Source organism: Parambassis ranga, chromosome 3, assembly GCF_900634625.1.
Source record: "Parambassis ranga chromosome 3, fParRan2.1, whole genome shotgun sequence".
Classification (NCBI taxonomy): Eukaryota; Metazoa; Chordata; class Actinopteri; family Ambassidae; genus Parambassis; species Parambassis ranga.
The window spans coordinates 20,315,515-20,335,090 of record NC_041024.1 but is presented as its reverse complement, the minus strand read 5'-3'; the positions used below and the strand labels follow the sequence as shown (position 1 = coordinate 20,335,090).

Genomic DNA, 19,576 nt, shown 5'->3' with positions numbered 1-19,576 from the left:
CAGTGTGTGACAGGAAGAGAAACAACACCGTAACTCTGTAACTCACTGGAAACAGATGGAGTTTGACGCTTCAGGCAGACCTCAGGGTCACAACAAGATGACAAGATGTATAGAGAAGATGTGGGAAGATGCATCATGGGAATATGAAGTCTGTGTACTGCGGTGTATAAATACAGCGTGTAATGAGTCTATTGAGAATTGGATTGTAGTGAATGTTTGCAGAAGCTGTTAATAAATAAAATAAACAGTTAAAATTAGTAACAGTAACTTGTATAAAAAAGAAGACACTATTCAGTTCCACTAGCTATAAAGGTCGCCTCTGGTAAACCCAAGAGGAAATAATTACAGATCCTCCACTTGCACATGGTATTATCATGCCACGTGTATGGAGATACTGAAATCTGATCAATACTCTTTCAAATGTACACCTGCTGGTAATAATCAATTAGATGGGTGCTCGTTAGATCAGGTCATCAAATATTCTTTTTTCATTTCTAACAAAACCTAGCAAAAAATCATCATCATCAACCTGACCACGTGTGCACTGCAAATACTCACAACACACGCAAGCATACAATTACAAATACAGAGTAACTATGACAACACAACCAAAATCTCTCAGATTAATCCTGCCACATCACCACTGGCTATATATAAATATTGAGCGCAGTGCATGATGGTATATAATGCTGATGTAGTGTCTACTGGTAGTGCATTACATTTCATGATGCATTGTGGGATACACTATATGGGGTTTAATTATTTTAACGATACATTAAAAGCACTATAACATGGTGGACTGATTAAAAAGCATGCTTTAGATCCGGTGGTGTGATTATCTGCACATCATGTGTTATCAAATTGATGAGAGTGTTTCGTAATTTGCTGGTTGTTTAACGTGTTGTCTGATGTTGCATTGCGGTCACAGTACAGCACTGTATATATTTCCAGCCTGACATTATTCAATAAATAAGCCACTTTTCCAGATGCAAATTTTGTCCAACATGTTGGCAAGTTGATGAGTTCATTAAGTTCATTCCAAGCTCTTTTTGAGGAGAAGTGGATTCTGACCTTTGGACATTGTTTCTCTATAACAGGATGTAGAGAAAATATGAAGAAAATCCTCCCAGAGCTTTATATGAAACTCAAAGCAGAGAGTTGAGTATCGAAGACCTTTCTCCCAGAAAACTCCACATACACAAGCTCAGGATTATCTGCAGTATATTATTAAATTGCAAATCAGGAAACAATTTGTTGTCAAAATGGCTTCTGGGATTAAAAACCTCCATCAGTCTCAGTCACTCCTCGCTGCCCCCTCGTCACTGACCTTCACCCCATCTCCAGCCACCTCAGCAGCCATTTCTCTCCATCTTTGTCTCACTCCTGACACAGCCCCAGCACACTTTATCTCATCCTCCTCTGCTCCGTTCACCCTCGCACTGCCATTTGTTTGCATCTATTCATGAAAGAGAATTTTCCGGTTTTCTCATTCCATTTAAGCTCAGCCAGCACTAACCCATTGTGCTCTGATGTTCCTCTCAGGCAAGAGGTCTAAATCAGGCAGGAAAGACGGGGGGAGGGATGGAAGGAAGGAGGGAGGGAGGGAGGGAGGTTAGTATAGGGATTTGAAGGTCTGAAGGAAGATGCGGTGAGGGTGGGGGGTTGGGGGGGTCATAAGAAGGGTTAGAAGAAGGGGAAAAGCAGAGCAAGTGTACAAGAGCAGAGAGAGAGAGGTGCAAAAAAAAAAAAAAGTACGAGGAGAAAGAAACGTGAAATAAGCAGAGGCATTGCAGCGCCTGAGAGGGTTCATCAGCCAGCCATATGTTCATAATGTGCACCTCTGATCCTCACTGCTCGGCTTCTTCAGTCTCTCTGCGCTCTGTATCTTTCAAATGTTTCTAGTAAAATTCATTATATAATATGCTAATATCTCTCATGTCATCATTACATTTCATTTTTTATATTCTACTGCTATTGGTTGCACTAATGCTGGAAAAGAGCTATGACTGAGGGTCGTTTGGATAATGTTTTATTATTTATTTATTTTATCATTTGATGTCCAGATGATACCACAGACTGTCTCACTGTGCAGCGACTTTGCAGCCCAGCGGGTGCAAACATGGCAAGAAAGCTGCTATGCTTAGAAGGTTTAAACCCACCAGAGCTACTTATACTAATACAAGTTCATGCATTTGAATGCACAGAGAAGTGGAGCATAATGTTAACGCTGGTCGGCGCATACACAGAGTTGCATTTGATGTAGGCCGGTTTTAACAGGTTTGCAGCTGTTCTGCAGAAAATATATTGGTAAATAGTTTAAATTCAACCTGCACAAAGATAGTTTGAAATCAAAATATTAGAGGTGTGTCTAAGGTAAATGAATAGCAGCACTACAGTTTGTACTGTAAGGATTCGGTTGCTGGTAAAACAAAGTAAATAACCTGCTGACTGGGTGTTCTACAGGAAGAGTTTGTAGTAGAACACACTTACTAGCTCAGACAATCAGTTTAATATTCAGTATCATGTATGTTGATGTATGTTGGACTGGGTGATGTTGAGGTCGGGATCAAGGTGCAGACCAATCACTATCCCAATTACATCATTTGATAATTGACTGATGATAGATTTGAAACTAGTACTGTTGTAGTTGTAGTCATAATTCTCTACAAACTATCAATCAATCAGGATGCAGGTTACATCCACGTCTGACAGAAATACTGTATGTGCAGTAGAGTCTGAAGGAATGCACTGAATGCAGAGCATCATTATCAGAGGTTGGCCTCTGAGCCTTTAGATTCTTTAATTATAGACAAAATTCAGTTTGGGAGAGGTGACCGTGACCTTTGACCTTTCACTGGTTTTGAGTATCAATTAATTGATTCTGCAGTCCAAGTCATCTCTGTCACAGTGTTCCAGGTATATTGTGATACATTGTGTTCCTAACAACAGGAACAACCTGTAAAGTCAATACCTCCGGCTGAGACTGCAGCTATCGCTTCCATTAAACAGAAGTAATGGGCTAGAGCATTATACAGCCCAGCATCAAGGGGCAGGAGAGTACTGTAAGTAGAAAGGAGGCTCCATAAATACTGTTGCCTGGTTAGATATCTGGGAGCCTCACTCATCGCCCTGACAACGCTGGCATTAGTATGTCTTCTCGACGTGGCTTCTCTCTGAGCTTCTGTTTGCACTGACTTACTTTAGGCATCATGGGAAATGTAATCATTCGGTCTATTGTGTTTCAGTGTGTGTTATAACACTGTTCTGTGAATGTGCACATGACCTACTGCTCTATAGTGCTGTTCAAAAACAGTTTCCTGTGTGGATTTGTCTGCATTTTGGATCTTCGGCAGGAAGCTGCAGGGACCATTTTTAAGGCTGTTCACACCCAATTTCACAACCTATTTCAGTTTCATTTCTCCCTCTGAACATTTGTGTCTCATCTTTCTCACTTTTTGATCTGCGTGTTTTTTTCTGCTGTGAATTCTGTCGCCGAGTGTGTCTCTTAGCGGCTTGGTTTCACACTTTCAGCTATGCCAATATGTAAAATGAATCCCAGCCTGTGTTCCTGTTCTCAGTTACCACGTCTACTAATAAATGCATTTTCTCATTTAGAGACAACTGTGTGATACTGGAGAATATTATTATGAAGGTAAAACACAAAGTAAGAGATGTCTGTCGCTTGAAATGACTTCATTCACATCCCCTAAAAGTGAAGCATTTTCCACTTGTAAAATAAACAGGAAAAACATCTGTGTAATGCATAGATGATACACAAGAAGGGAAGAGAACGTCTTCTGAAGCTGACTCAAAGAATAGATTTCATGTGTTTATTGATGCCAGATGGTTTTGGACTGTTTCCCACCAAACATGCAGGCTGTGTCTGCTCAGGTTTTCACATTCATTCCCGGTCTGTGAAGCTCCTCCTGTCCAAAGTCCACCTCTTTTTTTTAGGTACTTGAAACACTGAAAAAAACACAATTTCTTTCCAAACACTGTGTCCCATTTACCCTGGATAATCCACAGACCCTGCTGTCAACAGTTTCCATCTGAACTACTTTCTACTGGAGACACAGACCTTCTGAAAATGGTTGGCAGCCTGTTCTGTGGATTATCCAGTCAAGCTGAGATACAGTTTTTGGAAAGATATATTTCATTAAATTTTTTAATGGGGTCTTTTTTTTTTATTCATAGGCAGCATAGACAAAAATTCCATCTGCTTCCCCTGTCCTTGGGTAAAGACAGAAGCACCAGAGGAAGCAGGCTCTCTCTGATAACTTGGCAAAGGAAACTTTCTGCATTAATAAAGTGCAAATCAGATTTAAGCATCAAGTTTAAATTGTCCTCTTCTGCTTTGATACAGGGCCATGATATTAATCTCCTGTGGAAGTATTTGATGTTAACTGGAAGGACAGTTGCCATGATGACATGTTGCGTAGTTTAACACCTCCTAGATAGCCTGTGGGGCATCAAACCACTGCTGCTGGGGTGACTCGCCTGCCACCATATGGTGCCATTCTGCTGTAAAACCCCACCTGTCGGTTCGGTCTCTGGTCAGGCCCTGATGCTGCTTATAAAATCTAAACCAATGATACAAATCCTACAAATGGCCACACGGGCTTTGTTGACGCAAAGAATAGTTTTGTCACTGAGCACACAGAGCACTTTTCACTTCTAATGGGATTAGTGTGGTATTTTTTCATCTCACAAGGGGGGGAGCCACACAAACACACTCTCACACAGTTTTTCTTAAGACAGGCATCCCAGTGACTTGCTAATGGTGTCATGTCCTCCTGTGTGAATTTAAAAAAACTCCCTGAATGTACATATTGTTTGCTGCAGGGAACATTCATTTGATGGGTCTAATCCCTTGTCTAATGAAACAAAGGTGTAATACTTGGCTGCTGAGGATCAGTGAGTGTGAGTTATAGTGTACATAAACCCATCTCTCCCAATCCCACACAGACTCCTAATCCTGCAAGATCAAGTGTAGCCAGGCTGGAAGTGCGACTGGGCAGAAGCCAAATTGATGCTTTCGGTTAGGTTGACTCACACCGAGATACCTCCTGGCTCACAACAATCCCAGTATATCACGTCTGTCTAGCCTTTTGTTAATAAAGCTTCAAGTTTTCTTTTTTTTAATTTGTATTTAAAGATCCAAATATTCATTACCTCACATGTGCAATCTGTATTTCAATTCATTTTTCATCAGTGTGCTTTGTCTACATCATTCAGTGAAAGTAATTGGAGTTATCACAGGAAGAGAACGTGTTTGTACAGGCTACACACACAGATGTTCATGCAATAAGGGGAGAGAAACATGTCAGGTTTGTGTGCAGCCATGTGTGACTTACAGTTAACATCTGTGTGATGGCTTTGCATGCACATTTTCTTCATGCGTGCTGTACAAAGACCTTAATTTTCATAGCACAGCGAGGCATCGGTCAAAGCTGAGTAGGCTGTAAAATGAACTGAGCACAGGCAGGAGCCAGGAAGCATTAACATGAGCCTATTTATAAATCAGGTACTGAGAGTAATGAGGTTTATTTTCTGCACTTGACTGTGAAGGTTTCATTTCAATGCCACAAATATGGCTGATTAGGTAGTCCTTAACATCGCTGTTTCACAGTAAAGAAGTCAAAAATATCCGGCAATGCAGAATAAATTACTTCTTTGAAAACAGCAGCCACATTTTTGCTTCCTGTTTGATGAAGCGCGGTTTGACGGCGCTAAATACCGATGCGAATAATTAGCTTTAATTTACTCTATTATTATGTTGAGGATCAGAATCAGTTGCTTCTCAGTTGCATTAGTATTTCATTTCCTCGTAGATGAAAATTACTGCTATAATTTTGCAAATGTTCTAAATAGTTATACACATCTCACTGTAGCTGCACCTTCATAAACCCACTGAGCACCATTCTCTAACACTGACCTAATCTTCATTAAAATACCTTTGAATCCTTCTGTCATATCACAGTATATAGCATTATTAATCCCATTGTTTTTGATACACTTTGTACCTGTATGCCACGGCCCATCAGTTTTGCAGCCTCCACCCTTCATCTGACTCCACTGGGTCTTCATTGTTGATTACCTGCCCCGCCCTAATGTGTTTCACCTGTTTCTTATTGTCCCTCCCTCCCTAGTGTGCTTAATGTGTGTGTTTCTCTTCTCTTCCTGCCAGTTCTTCTTCTGTGTTCTTGTATTACTGAGCCTGCCTTTTAGTTACAGTGTGTTTTTTGACTTCTGTATGTTTCTATTGTATGACCCTCCCTGTGTTTTGGACGTCTGCTTTCACCTGCACCCTTATGATACCATTGCATAGCTACTGTTTTTTTTACATTAGCCTGTTTTGACTACCCACTGCTAAACCCTTTGGTTGCCTTTGCTTGGCTGGAATGACTATGTGTGTCCCGACCACCTTTGTATTAAAGACTAGGATTTTTGGCCTTATCACGGCTGCTTCCCTGCATCTGTGTCCTCCTCCACCATCAACACCTGACAATGATATATACATGCTCTACCATGTTAATATTGAAAGAAGAATAGAACAGAAGCAGCTAGCAATTGCTCTGCCTTTTCTCTGTCTATTCATTCTTTGTGATTGTTCTTTGAAGCTCTGCTGCCACATTATGTCATCGTGTGGGCTCCTTATTACTGAAATTTATATATATATATATATATATAAAAAAATCCCCTTAAGCCTACGTGTGTGTAAAATCATCTTGGATTAAATCCTCCTGCTGTATACCTGCTAGAGCACCTGTAGTCGGGGCTCAGTGATAATCCATAAAAACAGTGAGGGGGACCTGAGCGTGGAACAGATCCCATGGGTGTGAATATCAAAAGCAGGAAGATATAAATCGATGTTGAAACATGCTGGTTAGGCAATTTCTTTCTTTTTATTCAATTTCACAGAGATTACAGTTTTGATCTTATTCACTGTGTTACATTTCAATCTATTCGCCGAAGGCAGCTTTGAAGTTAGAGGGAGATTTCAAAGTGAGGCAGGTATAGGCTAGCAGGGCCCCACTAAGCTTGTGACAAAAAGACACTGAGACGCACTCTGTCTCTCCTGATCCACAGGGACAGCAAAAAGTAGGCCAGGCTCCATGTCAGACTGCTGCGAGGATCAGGACGCAGAAGTTGTTGACTTGTGATCAAAGTTGCTTTTCACACTTTGGATGTCAAGAATCTCAAAAAAGAGAGACAGACAGAGAGACAGAGAGGAGGATTTAAAATATTCCTCACACATGTAGGTCATATTTTTAGAAATGAGGCTTTCCAGCTGGATGAATGCGTCATCAGTGTCATCCAAGCAGCCAGCCTTTTAATAAATCATATTATCTGGCAAAGGAAGTTGAACTGTTCACCCCGCCCACCACATCAAAGAGACACAAACAGGGAAACATGAGAGGAAGTAGAACAGAAAATCCTGTAGAAGACCTAATAAGCAGAAGACACTGATACTATAAGCTCATGTGTGGCTGCCGCACGTCACTACAGAAGTGTTATGGTGATGCAGCTGGAGACAGCACTAGTGATTCTTAAATGTCAGACTCAGTCACTATATGTTAGAGACAAGGAATGCCATTAGTGGCTGATGGAGTATGGACTGCACACAGCTCCACCACCATTGCTTCTCTGTTCATGTGCATCAGACTAGAGAGGACCACTCATCATTTCTGAGTGATTAGACCAACAAACCGAACCAATGCCGGACAGCAATTTGACTAATTTGCAATTAAGAAGCTCTTTGTGTGTTGACAAACTGTGTATTAGGCTCCAGTGCACAGATGACCCTGAGAAAGACAGAGGCACCAAAACAGCCAGGAGATACTGAGGCTCGTCACGTGTTGTTTGTCCCCCGTGGAGTTCTGTCTGACTCCATCGTGAGTTATAATCAGACGGCGAATCACGGGATCCCGTGTAGCCCACGATTCCGACGCGCGCTTTGCAAGCGCACACCCAGTCCGGCGGTGCCTGGGATTGGGTAGAGGGAGTGGTGGCTGCGGACGGAGTCACGGGATTGGTAGAGTTCAGCGCCAAACTTGTTGACTCATAACTGAGCATCTCCTCTCCATCCTTCTCGGCGCGGAGCTGTCCAGGGTCAGTGGTGCTGAAACTGCCAGCCTCTGACGCGCCGTCGGAATAATTTCATCCTTTTGCCGGGTATCATCCAGCCTTTGAACATTAAATACTCTTGTGTGACGCTCTAAGGCGCCTGGTTTGAACGTCACTTAATTGGTATCTCTCCATTTCCACCGCTCTATCCAAGAGCGCGTCGAGCCTTCAACTTCTTAGCCGATCAAACAGAGGACTCTCCGAAGCGCAACCATGGCTTTCATGGTAAAACACATGGTGGGAGGACAGCTGAAGAACCTGACAGGCGGACTGACGGAGGAGAAACCCGAAGCGGAGAAATCAGACGCCGCCGCGCAGGGGATGACTCAAGAAGAATTTGAACAATATCAGCAACAGTTAGAGGAGGAAAAGTAAGGCAATGATTGAAGTTTGTAAATGTGAAGTTGTGATTAAAAGCGACAGTATTCGTCTGTGAACACGGTTTAAAAGCGTGCCATGTTTAAACAGTGTGTTTTGGCGTGTAAATGGCAGAGATCTCCCAGTGCGCCGCGCGCTTTTTTACGCATCAGTGCAATAACAGGAGCGCTCCGCGCACAGCTGCTCCTCTCGCCCAGGGAGTTGTGTGTCTCTTTAGATTCAGCAAAACAGTGTATGTAGCGCCGTTTTTAATTTGGGATTCCTGGAATCATTCTTCCACGGAAATGTCTGAGGGGATTCGTGCCTGAGGCAAAAAATGTTCTTATTCCTGTGCGTGCGGCTGAATAATGAATCAGAGTGGTAAATAAAGTGGGTAGAGCGGAGGCAGTATTTGCAGATTATCAGCGGGCAAAGAAACACTAATATTTATTAGTTAATGCTGATGTTTCTCAGACGGCGGTGATTAAAATATGCTGTAGGATGTAGACGCAATTAATATGCCAGCTATTATCAGTTTAGTCTAAGTTTAATTGTCTTAATTTACCATGATTCCACTGAGTTTATCTTGCTTCTTTTTCACTTAAATATTTCCTCTTTATCTGACATGTTGTGTCTTTCCCTCATTTCTGTATTCATGGTGCTGTTTATCTCCAGTGTGCACTGGAGGACAATATAAGGTAACAACAACAAGGTCATTTAGCGCAGAGTTCACCCAGCAGACAGTACTCACTATCGATTAGTGTGATCCTTCCCTCAGAGCAGGACTCCACATCCTATACCACGGATAAATAATGTAATACAGATATATTATTATATATTATTTGGGGCCATTTAGATTTCTCAGTTTGTTGCATCTCACACAGAACTCCTTGCACTTATACAGAGGAAATTACCCAGTTGTGTCAGGACCCTGGCTCATTCATCTCCATCATTAACTAACTAATGAACATTTTTACCCAAAGTGTCTCATTTACATTTTAAGAAGCAGTGGGAGGTGATGTCCTAACTCTGGCAGTATTAACGCTTAGCTCAGCCCACTGAGCTCTACAGGAGGCATGACTACAGGAGGAAGCTTCACTTTCCTCCGTCATGATGTGACCTTCAGTGGAAGTGAGTTATTAGTCAGAGGTGTTAAACATGAGCATAGATCACTGAGAAGCCCATACTGCTCAGATTAAAGCAGAATAAGGTTGTGTGGGGGGTGGGTTACTCACACTGGCATGTCACAAGTAGACATTTTATCACCCTCAGCACCCGAGCCACAGTGACAACCCTGGTCATCTGATGCCCTTGAGAGGCAAAGACACAAATCTCTGCTCATTGGCTGCAAGTGAGCGCAACGTGGCCCCTTGTGCCGTGTTTGGCCTCCTCACGTTAATGCAAAGTGAACTCGGGCTCAAACAGACAGCCCCATGAATGCCTCATCTCCACATAAAACGACCTTCCCCCCCGACACATTGGAAACAAACAGTTTGTGAACCATGCCTGTGGTCCTCCAGTGTCCCCTTGCCTTTAGATAACACATCTGATCTGAGGAGTGCAAAGCAACAGTACCTTTGCTTTGAAGAAATTCATCCATGGTGTTAGTGTTGTTAGAAGCACATAGAGGATTTCATTGCCTGTAAGAATACGTGTTTTTGTCACTGTCTGGCCTCAGGCTGTACATGTAGGATTATGTCAGGCTTGTTGGCTCACGATATCACAATATCGGAGCCATTTCACAAATTTACTAATTTATGGGAGACAGTTATGAACAGCACTGAATATTTCAGTGAGGATTAGCAGAAGAAGCACTGCCAGCAGCTTATTGCCTGCCCTCTGCTGGAGGCATCGCATACTATTTGCTAAACAACAACAGATGTGTAAAAAAAACCCTGGTATATAGTATAAGATTTGTCAAGACAATTGGACTTTTCATTACTTAACTTCAATATCAAACTATTAAAGAAGAACAGGACGCAACAAAACTGAAGTCAGGCATATCAGCAGCTCTTGAAGTGTGGCTGAATTAGTACTGAGTCTGTGTTTACCCCTAGTGGCCTACTTACCAAAGGGACGGATATCCCTCAGAGGACTGCTGGACAGACAGGACGCTGCATCTGGGGCTCCTAAACATAAACAGAGCATCTCGTCTTTCCTTTTTCCCCTTGGCGACACCGCCGAGCTGCTGCTCCACCTTCTGCTGGCTCCATATCCTGTAGTTAGATGGACACATGTCCAGAGCCAGCATTTTGTGTGCTTTGTTTCATTTGCTGAGATACTGTAAGAGAACAGGGTTAGGAGACATTAAACATATCTGTATCCTTTTTTGCAGACAAGAACGAGAAGCCCACTATGCCCAGAAGAAAGCTGAGAGAGCCACAGTTAGAAGTCATTTCCGAGACAAGTACAGACTACCAAAGGTACATTTAGTATATTTTAAAGAAAGTAAAGATAATCTATAGTTTTATTTTCTAATTTATGGAGGGACTTGTTTCTTCTTCTTTTAATCCTGTTAAAATCAATGCATGTTTGTGTGTGTTCTCAACAAGAATGAGTTAGATGAGACCCAGATCCAGCAGGCGGGGGATGACGTGGTGTTGCCCACGGACCTGGCCAAGATGATCGCTGAGGACAACCAGGAGGAAGCACACAAGCAGTCAGTGCTGGGCCAGCTGTCCAACATCCAGAACATGGACATGGACCAGCTGAAAGACAAAGCCCAGGCCACACTGGAAGACCTCAAAAAGCAGACAGAAAATTGCAGTCTCATGTGATCTAGCCAGCTGAAACCCCCCAGGAGATTACAGTTTTACTTATACAAATATTTTTCAGAGGCAGAGCTGCTCTGGGGGTAGACATTTCCTCCTTGCTTTATGGGAATGTCAGATTGGAGAGCTGCATAACAACAGTTTTTTAGTAGTGCAAAATTAGACATAAGCCTTACATTATGATATCTTGGCTTGTCTTACTAACCAGTAATAATGTCATTTAGGTGAGATAGTTTAGCTTACGTGCTGACTTTCCAACATCATAAAAGTTGTGAATGTCATTCATATTTTCACTGAAACTATCTAATTTGCAGTCTGAGAAAACTGGGGTTCTTTAGCTCCTCCCATAGAAGATGTATCCAATGAGATCATGTCTGCCTTTTGGAGAAACTCCTCCTCGGGGAAAAAGTTTGGTCTGGTCTTATAAATCCTCTCCTCCCTCCAATCCCTGACCTCCCCGGCTCTCTGTCCCTCATGTGACCAGTGATAACACAGTGTGATTCTGCAGCTGAGGTCGCAGGTGTGTGTCCAGGTTTTTATGGCTTCCAAATGCACAGCAGCTGATTTCAGCGATAAACACGTGCACTTTCAAACAGAGAAAGTCCCTGAGATCAGCTGCCTGGTTGATATGAAAACACACATACACACACAGGGGCTGGAACTGGTGCATGTGTTATGTTAAATTTGGGAAATTTAGTGATTTAGAGGTAGAGATAGAGGTAAAATGAAATGAAGGCAATATCTGTTTAGAGCAGCAATAAGGCTGATCTTTGTGAAACGTAGCTGACTAATGTTGCTGCATTATTCTTAGTTTTTATCTTTTCCTAGACATATCATTCAGGAGACTTTTTTAGCTTTTTTCCGTACTTCAGTGTGCCTCAGACGTCCGTTCAAGGTTGTCCCCAAAATCTGAAAGCTACTTTTCACAAAGACAAACCTTTTTAGTTGTTTACTTTTAATGAAATCTACAATTAATTAGTAACAAAGCACAGATGATGTCTTACTCCAGGGCAGTATATGTAGATCTGCTGGTGCTTTTTTTTTTTGCTGTGTGTTCCCAAATTTAACCTAGCATCCATATGGGAGTGAATCTATGTGTGTGCTGCTTTCAGAGGTTACAAAACGCTGCTCAGATGAGAGAAATGTAAATGCTCTTGTAGTCGTAAGCCAAAGCCTTTTTGTTACTCCGCAACATTAAGGAAAAAGGCATAAATATGTCAAACTGTGTATCTGCTGTGTATGCATAACTCCTACTGAGTACACATACAAATATTTATGTTCTATAAGATGTAAAGGTATCTGCTGTGTCCGCCTATGCCGTTAACAGTGGGTCACTCTGTTTTCATTAACTCGCTGGGTCTTATAGTGTTGTCGTCTGTCACATGACCTTTGACCTATCCTCCATCTCATTGACCCCCCTCTGTGTGTCGGTAGTGCTGTTTTGTGCTGGTGGTTTGTCGTGATGTTTAGCCAACGTGATGCGTCAAGTGGTGTCTTTGTAAAAAAAAAAAGAAAGAAAAGAAAAAATGTCCTGTAGCTGCTCATTGTAGTGTGACAGGGCACACGGACAGACAGTCAGTGTGGGCTTACCGCGGTAATCTGTTGTTTTCTTAGCCAAACGTAAGTGATGCTATGAATGATTTGTGATGGATGTGTTCATGGACGCTACTTTTTGTTTTTGTTTTGCCAGTGTTGAATTCATGTAGCAGTTTTGCTGAGGATGTTGTCTGCTTTGATCTCACATCTGTCCCCAATTTCACGCTGGTTATGGTTCACCTGCCAAAAGGATGGAACTCTTTGAACTCTTTTTAGTTTACATAATATGTGGATAAAAAGATGTTTTAAGTAGTGATTCTTTTGCCATAGTTGCCACACCACTGCTGAATATAAACTGAGACCACACGCTCTCAGTGCAGCAGCAGTTCATCATCATGTGATGAATATATATATATATATATATATATATATATATATATATCATAATATTTCAATAATATAAAGCAGAGGAAAAGTTGCAATAAGTCCTTTTATAAAAGAGCTGTCATGTCTGATCATGAGATCATATGGAGGGGGGGAAATGAAGCCATAAAGCATTTTATGCTTTGTATGAGTGTGTGTGACTTGGAATAATAATCCAATAACATGATAATGATGATAATAATATTAATAATAATAACAATAATATACAAATGTAATTGTTCGTGCTGTTATCCTGTGGAACAGATTTTTCAGGAAATGGCTGCAATGACACGCAGTTCTTCTCATTCTTTGGCTGTTTTCTTTATTCTGTATCTCTGTCATTCTGTCTGGAGGTATTTCAGTGACTTTTGAGTTTTAACTGCAATAAAAAGGATTTTTTTTTTGTATAATGCAACTCATTTCCATTTTGTGTGTGTCGGTTTCATAATGGATAAAGTATCTGTATTTAGAATTGCTGCTGCAGCTTGAACACCAGGTGGAGACAGAAGCACACTTGCAGAGGCTGTGATGGACACTGGGACACTGACAATTAACATTTAAAATGCATGTATGTATGAATGTTAAAATGTAAATACGATGAAAACAAAATACCACAGGCCTAAAATAGCACTGCTTTGTGACACACTTAGTCCATTTACTACATTTATATGGTGCTGTTATTTTTACCTTGTTCATGTAGGATGTGCTGCCCGCTGTGCATGTTTAAGACACAGAGTTATATTTTATCAGTTGTTGATGAAAAGATTTCAGGCTGGACATCCATCTGCTTTAAACCATGCACAGCCTCTCAGTGGGGGTAGACCTGTGGCTATACTTTATAAAAAAAATTCAAGTTAGTTACCATTTCAATGGCAGGAAAGCCTGAGCTATTGGTAGTTTTCAAGTGTGGTGTGAAAGGGAATAGCTGTAAAATATATTGATGCTGAACCCCTCTCCATTGATAGGCTGCAGTGCGTGAACAATCTTCAGCCTGGAAAGACACTGGGGCCACTGCATGGCCAATCTGACACAATTAGGGTGAAACGGGCCAGAAAATACTATTCTCCACCATTCTCCTCTATCAATCGGGGCTTAAAAACTCTGCAGAATGAGAGGCGGGGGGATGGAGAGAGGGGGGGGGCAGCAACAATTAGCGAGAACCTTTAAGTAAAAAACCCTGAAGGCCGAGGCAGTCGTCACAGAGGTTTCCCCCCTTGCTCTGGTGGAACAGATTTGTTTTTCCGCGCTGAAAATTGGAGCAGTGAAGTTGCAGATGTGAGCTTCTTGCAAAGGAATGCATTTTGCAAGCTCCCCCCCCACCCCCACTCCCTCTGCCTCCCCCCTTTCACTTGTGTTTTTGCTACAAGAGGACGGGGGGACCACACAGAGCCTGGGGTTTCATGCAAGGAAAATTATAAACAGTTCCATCCAGCCTATCTCGTCATATACTGAAAGGATCTGTGCGCAGAGCTGTGCTGCTGTAGGCCTGGAAATGGGTCCCGAGGCTGACTTCTCAATGACGTCCAATCGGTGGCCAGGGTTGTAAATGAGAGAAGGGGAGGGAAGAGGGGGAGACTTCTCTTTCTCTTTTTTTTCTCGACAGAAGGAGGGGTGCTGTGGGGAAATGCTCGGCGGACCGTGAAGCGTAACAGCTAGAAGAGGGACAAAGACGCACATAGCGGGACAAAATGCGACAGAGAGAAACCTCACCCAACTAAAAAAAACTTTGGAATGCGTAGATGGTTGTTAAAAGTAGTAGTGCTGGGGAGAGTCGAAAGTAGCAATGGCAAAGAAGATGAGTTCAAGTGTAGGGTCTGAGTTGTGGACAATAACTGTGGTTAGAGCGTGCGTTAACTTTGGATAGCCCCGTGGCGCGTCCCAGTGTCCCCCCTCAGGTCTGCACCGGCGGCGTGCAGCAGAACACGGACTGCACCGTGGAGAGTGATTTATCGATTTTAAACGGACATGCTTCCCGGAATAACAGTTTCTGCGCTGCTTGTCGTGTTGCAGCCATGCGTGCTGATTTTCCTGAGTCAGATCCCGACTTCTGCTTTTGCAAGACTCACCAGGATGAGGCAAACCCAAGCACCACGGTGAGAGCTAGAGGACAATCTGTAGGAAAAGTGCATTACTAACACGTGTGGAATACTTATATGATCTCCTGTTGAACTGTGCTGGTGGAGAAAGTGCACGTCACCGAACTAGAACTCCATCCAAGCATGAAATGTTGGTTCAGCGCCCTGGCACTTCTCCCATGGGTGCTGGTGGCCATAGATGCCCAACTAATCTGCTGGCAAGCGCTCCTCCGGTGCCACGACGAGCCCGAGTGCGACCTTGCATACAGTCAATACTTAGCAGCATGTGAAGGTAACATCAGAGGGACGAGGAGGCAGTGCCCCAGCCACTGCATCAACGCCCTGATAAGACTCAATCACACCCGCAGCGGACCAGATCTGGAGACCTGCGACTGCGCCCAGGACATGGATTGTCTGAGCGCCAAGCGAGCCATAGAGCCGTGCCTCCCTCGCAGACATCCGAGCGATGCAGGGGGCATAGGGTGCATGGAGGCCAGGCAACGCTGCGAAGAAGACAGCAACTGCCACACCTCCCTCACGGCCTACTTGTCATATTGCGGGCAGCTGTTCAATGGCAGGAAGTGCTCCTCCAAGTGTAAAGCCACCATTCAGCAGATGCTGTTCATCCCAAACGGCATGCTGCTGAACCGCTGTGTTTGTGATGGGGTAGAGAGGCCTTTCTGTGAAGTGGTCAAAGAGAACATGAGCAAACTCTGTTCCATAGGAGACCACAATGTTATTTCAGACCAGCCTGATGTTGATGACATCTATGAGGATGAAGACTACGACCCTAGAAACGACAGAGAGGATATGGACCATTCCTCTGCTTCCAGGAGCTCATCCAGCTGCACAGCTCTCCTGTTTCTCCCTGTAGCATGGATATTATACTGAGATGATGTGCTGGTAACATTCGCTGGATTTATCAATAAAACAGTGCAAAATCACTGCCAGAGTTAATACGAATTCAGCGACTTGCTCAAAGACACTTGGAGAAAGGCCTTGGTTTGCTGGCAGAGGCCTTGAATCCATGTCTGCTGGATGAGCGAAGTTATTTTTTTCACCCGAGGGTCCCTCTGTCATCTCATGGTGACAAAATGTAGACCTACTTCCCACAACCTTACAGTTTGCACAGTGATTCTTCATGCACGTGTCACTCAGACAAACTGTTATTCTGATTTGCGATTCAAATCTTCGTGTGGTCTTGAGGGAACGCCCCCCACCCCCAGGCCTGATGTCAAAAAATGGCAGAAATGAGGCTTTTTTTCTTCTTCTTCTTCTTCTTCTGGTGACTGTGAGAGGAAATGAACCGGACCGGACTTTGTGTTACAAAGCGTGACCATTTTGTGTGCCTTCAAACAGCTCCTGTTTATTTGGTTTGGTTTCAATGGTACTTGAAGTGTGGCTTTATTAAGACCTTAAACAAACATTGGACCCATCCCGTCTCTGTTTGCTCTGCTCTCCATTTCAGAGGCCTTTGCATTGTTGCAGCAACCACACTTCAAATATTTGTGGGAACAGTCTGAGGACAGGGAAGGGTGTGGGATCAAGTGCTTAAATTAACTGAAGCGCCTCTCCAGCACTCTGTCTTGTCCCCCCCCCCCTCCCCCATTTGAGATGTTGTTTTATTGAACTTTTCCTGAGACCACCCCCTTCTTCCTCCTTCCACCACCTACCCCCTTTTAGGAAGCCCTGTCTTTATTAGTGCTTTCACACTGCTGCAACTGCCACAGGAAAAGCTGACAGCTGCTGGTGTGAATAACTCAACACATCATACCTGCAGTTTGTCCACTACGCTGCTCATGGCAGGGGGTCTGACACTGCTTTGCTTAGTTACACACGAGTGAACACACTTTCAAGTCTTCTCAGATCAAACAAACTGTGATTTACATCTTGTTGCCCCAACCTCTAATGAGTCAATAGAGCAAAAAGTTGAATATACTTGCTAATCTTTGTGTTTATGACATGTAATAAATGCCAGCTTAAGAGAACTTCTAGACAACTTTTAACATTCAGCAGTTTCTAAATAAATGCACTAATACAGATAAAGTCAGTCTAAGACATGAGGTTTAACCACGTCCATTAATTCGGAGGTTGAACTTTCACAGAAAATTGACCTTTTGGTGTGTTTAAGCATCACATTCACATTAAGGAGATGCTACTAAGTCTACAGTAATTCAATCCAGCCATCTTGACTGTTTTTTTTCATTGCTTCATGTTAAGCTGGGAAAGTTTAAAGGGAAAGTTTAATGTCTGTTAGTTTTGATCGCTCGTACCGAAAGTGCCAGTTTGTGTCTTTGCCACTTGAAGTGAAGTCTTGAACGATGTTGTTAATGTGTTAAATTATGAAGCTATAGAGAACAAAGAATGTATATTTTACAATCGTATGCAGTAAGATAAGTGTCACTTAATGTAAACACACAAATGTAGCTCAGATTCGGTCCGTACAAAATCAGACATAAGAGTTTTCAGTTTTGCATCTCGTCTTGTGGAAACGTGGCAGTAAACACTTCAGAGCAGTGCGTTCACATGGACAAATGAGTTTTATAATAAAATGTTTATGACCTTAAGAAGTGTTGTGATGTGATTTATCTACAGTTTGATGAAAGGAATTTAGTGTGATGAGCTCGATTTTTTTAATCATGTTAATTAGCTCAGGCTGATGTGCCTGTTTTACACTTTTATCAATAAATGATCTAAATGCACGTTTAAACATGGCGATAGGACTTCACCGGCTAGTTTTTAGAAGATTATTTCTCTAGATAAGAAGTTTACATTTTATTTAACTGACCGTAAAATATTCTTACAATGTTATTTTTCGGGCTACACAAGGGTTTTGTTTGTTGACGTCATTCTTAAGTCCACCAAGTTGAATTCCAAAGAAACTGCATGTGCACGTGTGCTTTTCCCTGTCTAATATTTAAAGGATTAGATCAGTGTAATAGAAACTTGGGAGGAATATTTTATCACTGTACAATCCTCACAGGAGGCAACTCAGCCTGTGCTAGCCTCCTCCACTGTATTTAGACTTGCTAAACACCAGAAATGCTGAATAATCAACATTCTTTATGGCAATCAGCCATTTGGGGCTAGTTTCACACTTTACAGCAAATTGTAAATAAGTCATTCAGTGTGAGCTGCACACCTGTTCTGGGGAGGAGAATTTTGCCACTATGCTTGCATGACAGAAGAGACCTACATGCGAGTAATTAGGGGTTTGTTATTTGAATTAACAGGTGGCAAATTTCAGCAGTTGTCTCCGATCCCAGAGCAACTTCTGCACAGCTTCTCCTGATTTTTTTTCTTAACCACAGGAATCCTTGAGCGCTTCCAACTGTCTAGTGTCGTAAAAAACTAGGAGATGCAGAGACAGTATCGCATGACTCCCTGTAGTTTAGTTAGTATGTAGTAAGTCCAGCCTGTCTTAACTATTGCCATGCATCTTAAAGCTCTCCAAAAACAACCACCGTGTCCCCTTCCAATCCCCCCACCCCCACCCCCACTCCAATTCTGGGAGCAAAATCAAAACAAACATGAGCAGAGCAGCCATGGGGAGTTGAGTGTTTGGAGGGATCGAGGGGTTACAGAGGCAGCACTGTGCTGGAGCTCATTTTCTAAATTATCTTTATTCAACATTTCTTTAAGACAAACCCGGCCCCCCCGCCTCCACCTGGACCCGCATGCTTCTCTTTATGGCTCCAAAGTGGGACTGACCCATGGAATTAGGAGGCTCTCTTCTTACTTTGGTACAATGTTCCATTCATGATAGCCATCCAAAGTGAATGGCTGACTTGGTCTCTGTTTAGGAGGGGGGGTTCTTCAGGTTCATACCTTATAGACCCCTCTTTATAGAAGGCACTGATGCTAATACAACTCTGCCCCTGTCCAATCAACAGAGAGGAAATCTGCTGTTATTTGAGCTGCAGAAAAATGGAAGTTAATTCAAAGCCACAATGCCGTAGGATGCGGTTCAGAAGAAGACCCTGGTGGTGTCTTTTTAGAGGGGCGCTGGGTTAAGTTTTCCATCCCAGAATCATTCTTTCTGGGATGCATTAGTGGTGAGGATATTCAACACAGTTTTTTTTGGGGCAATATAAATTGGCAGTACTCCCAGAAACCAGCAACAAAGCAAGTAAAAGGGTCAAAATTGTATCCAAAGTTTTCCTGGCAACAACATCCTCATGCCATGATTAAAGCAACAAAGCTGCGCCAGCACCACGGGCACCGATAGCCAGTTAGAGCCACAAATGCATCACCCCTTATGGTTCTGTATTCGGTGCTTCAGAACTT

General features: G+C 42.8%; 2 protein-coding genes across 2 annotated transcripts; both read left to right on the top strand.

The window, feature by feature from the left end:
• Positions 1–8,124: 8,124 nt before the first annotated feature.
• cplx3b (complexin 3b) lies at positions 8,125–11,261 on the top strand. Its single transcript, XM_028402328.1, has 3 exons — positions 8,125–8,498; positions 10,820–10,907; positions 11,037–11,261. The coding sequence occupies exons 1-3, from the start codon at positions 8,341–8,343 to the stop codon at positions 11,259–11,261; spliced, it is 471 nt and encodes a 156-aa protein (XP_028258129.1). The 5' UTR covers positions 8,125–8,340.
• A 3,494-nt stretch (positions 11,262–14,755) lies between these two features.
• Positions 14,756–17,589, top strand: LOC114433540 (growth arrest-specific protein 1). The gene has a single exon (XM_028402171.1). It carries the CDS (start codon positions 15,434–15,436, stop codon positions 16,178–16,180), a length of 747 nt encoding a protein of 248 aa, XP_028257972.1. The 5' UTR covers positions 14,756–15,433; the 3' UTR covers positions 16,181–17,589.
• The last annotated feature ends 1,987 nt before the right edge of the window (positions 17,590–19,576 follow it).